The sequence below is a fragment of the Hippopotamus amphibius genome, chromosome 3 (genome assembly GCF_030028045.1).
Source record: "Hippopotamus amphibius kiboko isolate mHipAmp2 chromosome 3, mHipAmp2.hap2, whole genome shotgun sequence".
In the NCBI taxonomy this organism is placed as follows: domain Eukaryota; kingdom Metazoa; phylum Chordata; class Mammalia; order Artiodactyla; family Hippopotamidae; genus Hippopotamus; species Hippopotamus amphibius.
The window spans coordinates 190856120-190868233 of NC_080188.1; the positions used below are offsets into that span (position 1 = coordinate 190856120).

Consider the following 12114-nt stretch of genomic DNA (forward strand, 5'->3'; position numbering starts at 1 on the left):
GTTAGCAAGTAAAAGTCTCATATAAAAGGGCTGTTTTGCGGGGTGGTGCAGAGAAAGGTTTATTGCAGGGCCAAGCACTGAGAACAGGTGGCTCGTGCTCAGAAAACCCAAACCCTCTGAAGGGTTTCAGCAAAGTATTTTTAAAGGCAGGGTGAGGGAGGGGTGTCACAGGGTATGTGATCAGCTTGTGCAAAATTCTCTGATTGGGAGGGCAAGAGATTAAAAAAAAATGTGAAAAATATTTTGCATTGTTCCTTCTAAGAATTTACTTATTTGCTTATAGTGCAGTATTTCTACATGGAAGTTTTTCTTAGATGGTTATAACTTATCAAGTATGTCAGTTTTATATATAAGAAGGAAAGCTTAATTATTGCCACTTAAAGTGTTATTACCAGGAACTTATAAATGTAACAGAATATTTTATGATGTGCTTATCCTTGCTGTGAATATTAAAAAAGAAATTGCTTTCAGGTCTTTGTCTGAAGCTATGTCTGTGGAAAAAATTGCCGCTATTAAAGCCAAAATTATGGCTAAGAAAAGATCTACCATCAAGACTGACTTAGATGATGATATAACTGCCCTAAAACAGAGGAGTTTTGTGGACGCTGAAGTAGATGTGACCCGAGATATTGTCAGCAGAGAAAGAGTGTGGAGGACACGGACAACTATCTTACAGAGCACAGGAAAGGTAATTGAAACATTTTACCTGTTCATTAGAGTCAGTGTGTATGCATTAGAGTCAATGTTGGTCATAAATTGGTTAACGTTTCCTGTGAGAAAGTTTCGAGCTTATATCTGAAAGATCAGTACTAATGTGGATTTCCAAGTGGCCGCATTTACCTTCCATTCTAGCATATGGTTGCTTGTTGTTCACCAGAGAAGCTGATGAAAGAAGTCTGAATCAAAGTGCGAGCCCCTTTATTTCCACTTATCTGTAAGTCCAAAGAGATTTGCAATTTTCTTGTTGAGATTTTTGCCTGAACCTAATTAATATGGGGTATTGATGGCAAACTCTCTGGTCATTAATACCATTATTAATTTTTTTCATTGCAAAGTAGAGAACTTGAAAATCAGCAAACATTTATTGAGTGTATTTGATACATATATGCTGTTGGGTGGATGTTTATTCCTCATTAATGGAGTTGTTTTGTTTTTTGCTACAGGATTCTGGGTTTTCTTCTTTCTCTTTCTCCTTCTTTCCTTCCTCCCTCTCTCCTTCTCTGTCTCCTTCTCTCCCTTCCTATTCATAATTAAAAACAACTGCATTAAAAAACATCCTTGTACATACATCTTCATGCATTTGTGTCTATTTAGCAAAATTATTAGTTCCGAGAGGCTAATTGCTGGTTAAAAGAGATGTGTACTTTAAATTTTTAAAGGTAAAAAGTTGAAATATATTGGACGTTCAGTATCTTAATAGATCTCCAGAAACATTGCTTTGATTCTGTTTCACTTACCTATTTGCACCTGTCTTCTCCTCCTGCACATCCGAGTTTTCTCTTAAATGTTAATTCTTTGCTGATGCACAGTTGTTCACAGTGATGATTTGGTGAGAAGGTTAATAGAAGTTGTGAGATTATCGATGAAAGTGAACTTTAACATTGGACTAGGCAGACTAACGGTTTTGTTTGCACAAAACAAATTTCTTTGGATTCTGGCCTGAAGTTTACTGTACTATTTTAGTAGGAATACAGCTACTAGAAAAGAGTAAATGAAGGAAAGAATTCTTTTTCTTTTGTACTTTGACTTGTTTAGTACTTGAGGTCAAGTTTAAGCATCAATCTCCAGAGCAGCTTAGAATTATAGAGAAATCTGAGAACACAAGTAAACTTTCATTTTTGTGTTTAAAATAAAGTGATCTGTTGATACTCATTTTTACTGCCTGGTATGGTTGATAGTTAAATATTGTTGCTTACATTGTTCTACCAATGTTTATTGTAGTTTTTGAAATGAACAATTTTCTTTGAGCTCTAGGTGGCAGGATTGTACCACCATTTCAAAACTTAATACAATTTAGCATTGTTGGCACCAACGTGTAATATTAGAAATCAGTTAATACTAGAAGAACTGTTTGCTTCTATGAGTATTAACATTTTTAAAAATCAGAACAACAATTTTTACCAATAGTCCCTTTGTATAGTTTTCATCTGCCAAACTCTAAAAAAACCTTTTAGGTACTTATAGTCCTGAAAGGCCCTATGATTTTAGACAGATCTTCATTATTACCAGGTATCAGGGCTTTCTTATTTTCTGAGTTTCTGGAACAAAAGGTTCAAAATTCCATGAGAAATATAAACACCTACTTTTACAGTTATATTACCTTTGCAAGCACCCCATAAAAAGCAACCTGATTTTTTTTTTTTTTTTGGGCACACGGGCTTAGTTGCTCCGCGGCATGTGGGATCTTCCTGGAGCAGGGATCGAACTCATGTCCTCTGCATTGGCAGGCAGATTCCCAACCACTGCGCCACCTAGGAAGCCCGCAACCTGATTTTATAATACTATTTAAAACGTACTTTTAAACTTACATAGACTAGTTTATGTTCATTGTTGACAAATTGATAAAAAGAAATTACGAATAGGAAGATAATAATCACCTGTAATTTCTACCACACGAAAATAGCTAGTAACGTGATTGATTCTCCTGGAGTTTGTGTCTCTCATGAAATGCTATATTATTTTTAAAGTAGTGAAATTTGATTTTTTTCACATTTTCTGCTTTTTTCATAATAGGATTAAGACTTTATTTGCATTTGTCACTGTATTGACCTTCACACACTTGTGGTGCAAAAGCAGTAGTTGGTTAACTGCTGGCACCTTGTCATGAATCAAAGCATTGGCACCAAACTTTGTTAGTGGCCATTTTGTTCTTCACCCACTAATGATGTCCTTGATGAAATTTGAAAATTTATTAATTTTGTTAAATCTTAACCTTTGAGCATATGTCTTTCTAGTATCTTCTGTGATGAAATCAGATCATACAAAGCACTCTGCATACAAAATGTGATGGTTGTCTCCACGAAGAGCACTAGTGCCTTTGACATTTTTTCGAAAACGAGGGAGGAACGCCTTTTCCTTCAAGAAGTGGAACTGGCAGTATTTGTTGCCAGTAATTAAAATGTGAACTTTCATGAGAAAATTAGAGTTTGGGAAGTTTCTTTTTGCTACTGAAGACTGTAATAGTTTCCTAAATTTAACATAGTGCCAGTCTTTATTGTCATTACTTTTTGTGCATTTTGGAAAATAGTTTTTCATAAAAACAAGTTATTTTTACGTGGAATAGTGTTCTCCCTCATTTTTGAAGGAATTAATATTTTAAAAATATTTTAGTTTAAATTTCTAATGTGATATATTGTAACCTATATAAACTAAAACTCTTCGGGGTGTGCCGTAATTTTTAAGCGTGGGAAGTGATTGAGACATTTATTTGTTGTCCTAAGGAGTTAAAGGAACTAGTAAGTGCTATTACTGGGGCAGTGGTTAAAGTTAGGTTTCAGGCTGTCTCTCCTTTTGTATACATGTGTATTTGTGTAATATTTATTAACATTTACCAACCAGGCACATGGTGGGCCCTGACTAGATATGCATTGGTCCTGGCTTTCACAGAAGTTATATTCTTTAACAGGAGATAGAAAATTAAGCAGTAACTGTGACATATGACATTGTAGAGATGTGCCTAACTTGATCTAGAGCAAAGAGGAGAGAATGATACCTAAAGAGTAAAAAGTAATTAGGAGGGATAAGCAGTCCAAGCCAAGGCAACAGTATTCTTAATTGTCTGGAGAAGAGAAATCATGTTGCATTTGAGGTTTATGAGGACAGGGACCGTGTCCCTCTTAGTCATCATTGTATCTGAGCGCCAAGCAAAGTGTTTGGCTATAGTAATACATGTTGCTTAAAATGGTAAGTTACTGATAGGCAGAATTAGAAGAGCCCCAGGCAAACTGAGGCAGAGGCTCAGGTGGAAAGAAGAATATTTCTTGAAGGAAGGATTCGTCAGATTCGTCAGCTTTGTTCAGTGTTGCTAAGGATGTTCATGCAAAAGTTAAGTTAAATTTTTAAAATTGCTTTCCAACTTACAAAACTTTGAAAAGTGCATTTTGATTCCTAACAGTGTCTCAAAACTTTCAGCATCTCATATAAATTATAGCAGTCTGAAATTAACACTGGAGTTTATCATACTAGAAAAGAATGTAGTAGTTGGTTTCTTTCAGGATTAATTTCTTTTTAGAATTAAGACGCCCCCTTGGCAACAAATCTGCCATATTTTATTTTTTTTTGAAGTGTTAACTTGTTTCCTGCTTACAGATTTGAATAAATGGTGAATATGAATGAATTTATAGCCTGTTATGCACTTTAAGTAAAATGAAAATAAGTGAATAACACTGGTTTATAATAATTGGTCATTAGATGAATTTCTTAGTAGTAGTTGATTTTTACTTATGTGTGTAGTAATCACACCTCATTGTGATATACTAGGGAAGAATTGATAGGAAGAAAACTGAGTCTGAAATTGTTTATTAAGTAAATTTACTTTCTTTGGATATATAATTTTAAGTGTACTTAACAATTAAAATCCATTTGTATTTCAGAATTTTTCCAAGAATATTTTTGCAATTCTTCAATCAGTAAAAGCCAGAGAAGAAGGGCGTGCACCTGAACAGCGACCGGCCCCAAATGCGGCACCTGTGGTAAGAATATCTTGCCGCTTATGTATTAATTTTAATGAAAGCAATTATTCAGTGTCATAATTTTGAAAACATCTTAAGATATTAATTTGCTTATTTATTGTATAGTTGACATACAGTGTTATGTTAGTTTCAGGTACACGACATAGTGATTAGACATTTATATATGTTACAAATTGATCAGAACAATAAGTCTAGTAACCATCTGTTACCATACAAAGTTATTGCAGTATTTATGACTATGCTATATATTGCATCCCTGTGCTTAATCATTTTATAATTAGAAGTTTGTACCTCTTAATCCCTTTTACCTGTTTTGCCCCAACTCCCCCCACCCCCTTTGGTGACCACCAGTTTGTTGTCAACATCTGTGAGTCTGTTTCTGTTTTGTTTGGTTTGTTGATTTGCTTTCTTTTTTAGATTCCGCATATAAGTGAAATCTTTGAAGGCAGTTTCATAAGATTCAGCAAAGGAAAAATAATATACAAATAAAACCTTTTTCATTTTATATAGAATTTTTAAAAGTATGTCAAAATTTGGTAGAGTACTAATACAGTCTTTGCAAGAATAAGTAGTTTTATTTGTTAATGAAATCCTTGGTGTTTAGCCTTTTAGAGGTAGTGAGTTTTTGCTGGTATTTAGATAAACTCTTCAGGTGACTTTCTGGCAAGTTTTTAAGTGCCTCTTATTTGTTAGGGACTGTGCTGGCAAAGATACCAGAAGTACAAGAATGAAAAGCCCCCTTTGGGCTTATAATCTAGTGAGAAATACAGATAAGTAAAAAAAGGTAGTGGGACAGGTGCTGTTATGGTAAAACACGGGAGGCTTATAATTATGAATTCATTGACGTGTTGAAAAGCAATTGTTAGGAAACTTATGTCAAATCTTAAAACAATTCAACCATTATCTTCGTGACTGAATATTCTCTATTTCCATAATCATTAAAATACTTGAAAATTTTAATGTTTGGCATTTGAGAAGTGTATACCTAGTGACAGTCTTGACTGAATATCTTTTATTTGGAATAATAATTGGGGTAGCATCCTATTTAGCAAAATGAAGAATATTTCAGTCTTTATGAATATGATGAATTTCCCAAGCAATTTTGGGAGTATTCTTTACATATGCTTTTTTAGATTATTACAGACTGTGAGTTTTATCAGTAGATAAGGTATTTGTGAATTAAATTACACATCATTAAATTGACAAGTTTTCTAAGTATTTTAAAGAAAATAACTTGGTTAACTCCAGTTTTACACTGTACATTGATAGATGGGTTTATTGTCATTGTTGTCTTATTTATTTAATATAAGGATTAATAATTGGGGGAATAATTCAGTTAAAAAGCTCCAAAATGTCAGCTTAATAAGTTTTGAATTAAAAGTTGTTTTTTTTTTTTTTTTTTGTAAAGGAAAATAATTCATGATTGGAGGGAGTTTATTAATTTGTAAAGAAATTTAAGTAATTAGAATGAAATTACTAAGTACATTGATTTTATTTCTGCAGTTTATAAGAATTTTGCTTTTTGCCTTGGTGCATGTTTACTTGGGGTCCTTTGCCTTGTCCCTGGCAAGGCATGGTAATTTTCTAGCAGTGAACAGTATCTTTAAAATCAGCTTCAGATGACTCCCCACTTTTGTCTGCTCCTCATTTTTGTCTTAATGGCTAAAGTAAGAAAAAGGCAGAGAAAACAGTGCCCTTACTGTGGTTTTTATTATGAGTATTAAGTAACAATTTAAACAATATTGACATGTAACTCATAATTATTATATTTTTCTTCAGGATCCCACATTGCGTACCAAACAGCCTATTCCAGCTGCCTACAACAGATATGATCAGGAAAGATTCAAAGGAAAAGAAGGCAAGTTACTTAATTTTTATCTTCCCCTTACTGTGGTTGCGCTGAACTTAGGAGCAGTGTGGCCTCATGTTCGGGAGCAGGGGTTGGCAGACTAACATCTGCAGGGCAAGTCTGTGCCACCCTGTGTTTTTGTGAATAAAGTTTTGTTGGAACACGGGCACACTCAATCATTTTGTATTATCTGTCTGTGGCTCCTTTAGTGCTTTGACAGCAGCGTTGAATTGTGACAGAGATCGTGTGACCTGCAAAGCCTAAAATTGCTCTCCAGCATTTTAGAGAATAATTTTGATAGGTTACTTTAACTGCAGTCTGTCTCAGTTTCCTCTTGTGTGTCATTACGATACTAATAGTAGTAGTAGAAGTAGTCTCTATCTCTTAGGGTTATTGTGGGGATTAAACTAGTTAATAAAGTCCCCAGAATAGTGAGTGGTATATATAATTGCTATCTGTAAATAATTCTTATTAGCCTTAATTCTGTTTCTCAGAAGTTTATTTTAGAGTGGAAATTGTATACATCAAACCATGTTTCCCCATTTATAAAGGTGTACATTGAGAACTTGGGAAGCGTAGATTGGAGTAGCCATGCGAGGGCTTATTTTGTGATAAGCCACACGGCTAATTCAGTAGTGAACCATGTGCACATCAGTGAAGTGGTTGGTGAGGGTGGGACTAATGTCAGTGAAACTTCTCTTGGAATCTTCATTTATCTTGACTTACTCGTGAAAAAATGAGGTACAAGCAACTGGAAGTTTAACATTTATGATTTTTTTTTTGCACAGTCTGAAATCTCCATTTAAGTTTATTAAAGTGTTTGTTGCTTTGATACAGTGAATTTTGTGTGCTGGTTTCATTTGCTGGATAGAGGCATGTACTGAATACATGGCGTAGAAAGACAGAAGTCTCTTCTTTTATCCACTGCAATGTTTTTCTTTTAGAATGAATTATATAAAGTAGGGATTGACAGATTGCAGCCCATAGACCAAATCTGAACTTCCTTGGGCCAAATCAGGCTGTACTCATTTGTTTATGTATGTTCATCCTGTTTTTGCACTACAACTGCAAAATTCAGGAATTGTGACTGAGACTGTATGGCTTGCATTGTGTAAAATATTTAATATCTGACTCATCACAGAAAGGTATATCGGGACTCTGTCCTGGAGCCCCTGTCACTGTTTTACAGTATTGGTTTTCTACGAATTACATAACATGCTGATGATTGTAATTTTAGAACACAGCTTTTTATAAGTTAAAGAGTTCTCATGGTATTATATGCTTTTACTGGTGCTATAATTGAATATTAGGACTAGATAATTTGGGAGTTATAAAGTATATTATTTAGTCTAATTTTTGGTATTTCCTACCAACTATATGACTGTTGAACACAGTTGTAGAGAGAGTCCTAACCAGCTTCTACACTTTGGGCTCATTGGTGTATATTGAATGCATCTTTGAGACTAGTATTCCTTTTAAAGTTTTTATCTTCACAAGTATGTAATTTAACTTTATATGTATAGTAGATTCAAGACGTTGTTATTCGGTTGAACTGTCAGATATAATGTAGATTATTACTTTAGATTTGTTATGTATCATGAAGTATATAAAATCTAATGGTAACCTCCCTTTCTTCATAGAAACCGAAGGCTTCAAAATTGACACTATGGGCACCTACCATGGTATGACGCTGAAGTCTGTGACGGTAAGTTACTCTAACTGCAGAGGTTCCTTTGTTCCAGTCATTTTATGTGAGTAGCAGATGATGAAGGAAATCTTTGTTCGCCAACATTTTCTATTTCATGCATTTACTTTAATGACCAGTTGTGCTGACAGAGCTGTGGGGTGATTATTTGATTCATGGGTGTCTTTTTTTTTTAAACTGAGTTGATTGTGTGTAAATAAAAGCTGTTTTGGTTAACTTGCAGGTAGATTGGATGCTGCCTGGTTAGAGAATTTAAAATCAGCGAGGAGTTCTGAGGTTCAGTTTGAGAGAGTTCTTTGCCGTAATATCTCATGTTAAAATGTAATGCTTTATGCTCTAAAAAGACAGATTACAGTGGTTGATGTTATGCTACAAGTTGTATATTTGACACAACCAAATACTTGACATCCATGATTCTAAGCCTTTGGCTCACTTTTAGCAAACTTTCTTTTTTCATTTTTTAAGCTCCTAAAGTTGGTTATTTCTAGATGATCTGACCAAGCCCTATTTTTTTTTAAATAAGTTTCAGTTGTACAAAATTGTAAGTTAACGTCTGTATACACTACAGAGTGATCACTACCACAAGTCTAGTTACCATGCCCCATACAGCTGACCCCTTCACCCATTTCACTCACTCCCAACTACCTACCCTCTGGTAACTACTAATGTATGTAATAATCTCTGTACCTGTGAGGTTTTGTTTTGTTTGTTTTCTTGGTTTCCTTATATGGTATTTGTCTTTCTTTATCTGTATTTTGCTAAAACACTTATTTTTAAACTGTCATCAGATTTGTTTTTGTGTTATTGAAATTGTATGTGGACTCATTATTTGTTCAAGTGCTTCTTGAGTACTTGTGCCAGACTGTGTTCTGGTTGCTAGGGTTGTTGCTGTGAATAAGCCAGATAGGGCTCTTTAGAGAGAGGAGTCAGGGAGGCCGCTCTGAGGAGGTGATGTTTGAGCAGAGACCCAGAGGAAAACATTCCATGAAGACATGCAGGGGTCAGGGTTGGGGTCCCGTAAGCAGTAGCATGCAGGCTGGTGTCTCCAGAGTCATGTGGGTGAGAGGAAAGTGGTAAAAGATTAGGTACACCCATTTTATGAGATCTGCCTAGTTTTTCCTGACTTCAAAAGGTAACTCGTAGCTGTAAGATTTAACTTAAATTCTTAAAGATTTATTTATTGACATTTTCTTGGGGACAGAACTTGTCTCCTGGCCATTCCTGAAGTGAATTATGGAACTGATGTTGTTTTGCTTATGTAGCCATCAAAATAAGTTTCTTGTGGTTATTGTTGCTGTTGTTGATTTTACTTTTGTCTCATCTGAAATGCCATGAAATTGATTTCATTATTGAGCTTCTATGCAAGTAGGAGAATCAGTGATAGTTTTTAATAGATGCTTTTTACAGAACAGTTTTTCTGAAATCCGAAGACAGCTTCTTAATTAAACAGTGTGAGAATGATAAGGCTCTACTTCATTATCAAAGCCTTTGTTCCTAAATATACTTGTAAGAAGCGAACAGTTCTATGGTGTGTGATTTTACAGAACTAATCACAAAAAGACATTGTGTAGGAATGCAACACAAAGACTAAAAATGGTCAAATTGCCAGTACTTTCTATATTTTAATGCCCAGTTTGAATCTCTGTGCTTGCTTACGACCTGATTCATTTTAGCAGTTGTTAGAGAATAATACATTGAGAACTTTAAACCTGAAAGCTTTGACATTACTCCAATAATTGTTTTTAGTTGAATCTCAAACTTATCCTTTCAATGTAATGGTTTATTTCCTGCTCTCTTTTTCCTTTTGAAATTATTACCTGTTTGTGAGCTTGTGAGTTTCAATTTTCCACCTTATTCTCCAATTAAGAAAGTTTCTCTTATGAGATCCACCGAAACAGACAAAGCATTTAAGAGTGTGTTTAGAAGCTTTGTTGCACAGATGTGATTTCCTTTCTAATTTATGTGCAGCTTATTTTTGCTACCATTCTTCTTCAGGGTTTTGATATACCTGGTTGATATACATAGTTACTAAGATTAGTTTCAATCTGCATTAGGATTGATCTGCATGTCTTTAAAGACACCAGAGTACCTTTAGATATAAGACTAAACTAAGAAGTCAACTTATGCAGACTGGAAAATTTTTATACCAGTGAGTTTTTTTTTTTCTATACGTATTATAGAGAAGGGATATGTGGGTGTTTTGTTTTTCCCTTCTCTTTTTGGGCTGCACTGCACGGCTTGCGGGATCTTAGTTCTCTGACTAGGGATTGAACCCGTGCCCCCTGCAGTGGAAGTGCAAAGTCCTAATCATTGGACTGCCAGAGAATTCCCAGGGATGTGTGTTTTGATAATGTTTTGTAAGAATCATAAGTTATTGAAATCTATAGAAATTAAGGCCCACACAATGTATTTTGTAACATTTCATAAAGATAATAATATATCGAAATTTGGTATCTTTAAGGTTACAAGTTTATAGTTGGGCCTCCGTTTGGCTTTTGAATTGTGCCATGAAATACAGAGGCACAGGACCTGTATGGTGAAGAGTCACTGGAGGGCTTTCCTGGGTTGGGAGGCTTGCCCTAGAATGTATCACTTGGGTTCTATAATGTTTAAGAAATACTAGATTAAACAGACTTTGTGGTACAGGAATCTCATTGTTTTTAATATATAAGTATCTTAATTGGAAGACAGGAGTATGGACTCTTTCCCAAGCTTGTTTATCCCCCGAGTTTGTCCCTCTCCTCCCTCCTGTTGAGAATACGCAAAGAGTTGCATAGAATCAGTTTAATTGAAGCTATCTTAGGAGTCGTGGTTTGGGAGTAGAAAGCATTCACTGTGGGGGACATCAGAATATATTTTCATGTGTTCCTTTAATGAAAGGGGCCATTTTAGACTAAGAAAATGCCATTTGACATTGCTTTTCATTGTATAATAAATGAGAGGAGATGATCAAGAACTTTTTTTGTTAGGTAGTAGCAAGGAATTTATCTGCGGTTCCACTGGAGAGGGAATGAGAAGATTGATCACAGTTCATCCTTATTATTTATCAGAATTTGGAAATCCTTTATTGAGAACTACTTTATTTTAACCTCCTAATCTAGTTTGTTCATGTTCATGTGAAAGGACCACGTATGCTAACCCCTATGTATTCTTTCCTCTGTTCTTACTGAATGTTATTGACTCTCGGTAACCTTGCTGTCTTCATTTTTGAGGAAACCTTTTGCTCTCTGAAAGCGTACAGATCAAAAGCTTTCCTTTAAGGTTGTTATTTGGAGCAACTCCGACAGACATTGTAGCTCTTATAATCTCTTTTTTGGGAGACCATTTTCCTAAAAGTAAGTAAACTTGGATGGATTTTCAGAATCTGTGTTAGAGGTCTAGTAATATCGCTGTCAACTTCCATTTTTGAGAAGGGTCCGGAATATCAGTTTCCACAAAGTTGCCGCCTTAGGCAGGAATGCGTACATCAGTGGCCACTCCATCCCCCATCCTGTAAAGCTTGCTTCCTTCTCATTCGGTGGTCAGTTGACGTGTTCATCTCGGCTTGAAGTGTTACGGGAGTGCGCTCGTACCAGTGCCCTCTGGAGGTGGGTCTAGAGCCGGGGCCAGCAGAAGGTGGAGATAGCTGATTAAGACTTTCTTATTTAAGACTCTCTTTCCCTTCCCTCCCTCTACTCTTCCCTCAGCAAATATTTGTTGAGTGTTTGTCGTGTGCTTAGCTAGGTGCTGGGACATCAAAGATGAACAAAACCAGGCTGTGTGCATGGACTTCTTTTTTTAGTGGTCTGTTGGAGGAGAGACACATTAGTCACTCAGATATGAAATTATGACTGGGCCAAGTGTGTGGAGACGCATTGTGCCATGAGAAC

The 12114-nt window shown here is 35.4% G+C and overlaps 1 protein-coding gene across 1 annotated transcript in view; it reads left to right on the plus strand.

The window, feature by feature from the left end:
* CDC73 (cell division cycle 73) overlaps positions 1–12114 on the plus strand; it is an 88288-nt gene that overhangs the window by 13848 nt on the left and 62326 nt on the right. The window contains exons 7-10 of the mRNA XM_057727478.1: positions 472–688; positions 4593–4691; positions 6471–6549; positions 8181–8245. Coding sequence (XP_057583461.1) covers positions 472–688; positions 4593–4691; positions 6471–6549; positions 8181–8245 — 460 coding nt within the window. The remainder of the gene's footprint in view (positions 1–471; positions 689–4592; positions 4692–6470; positions 6550–8180; positions 8246–12114) is intronic.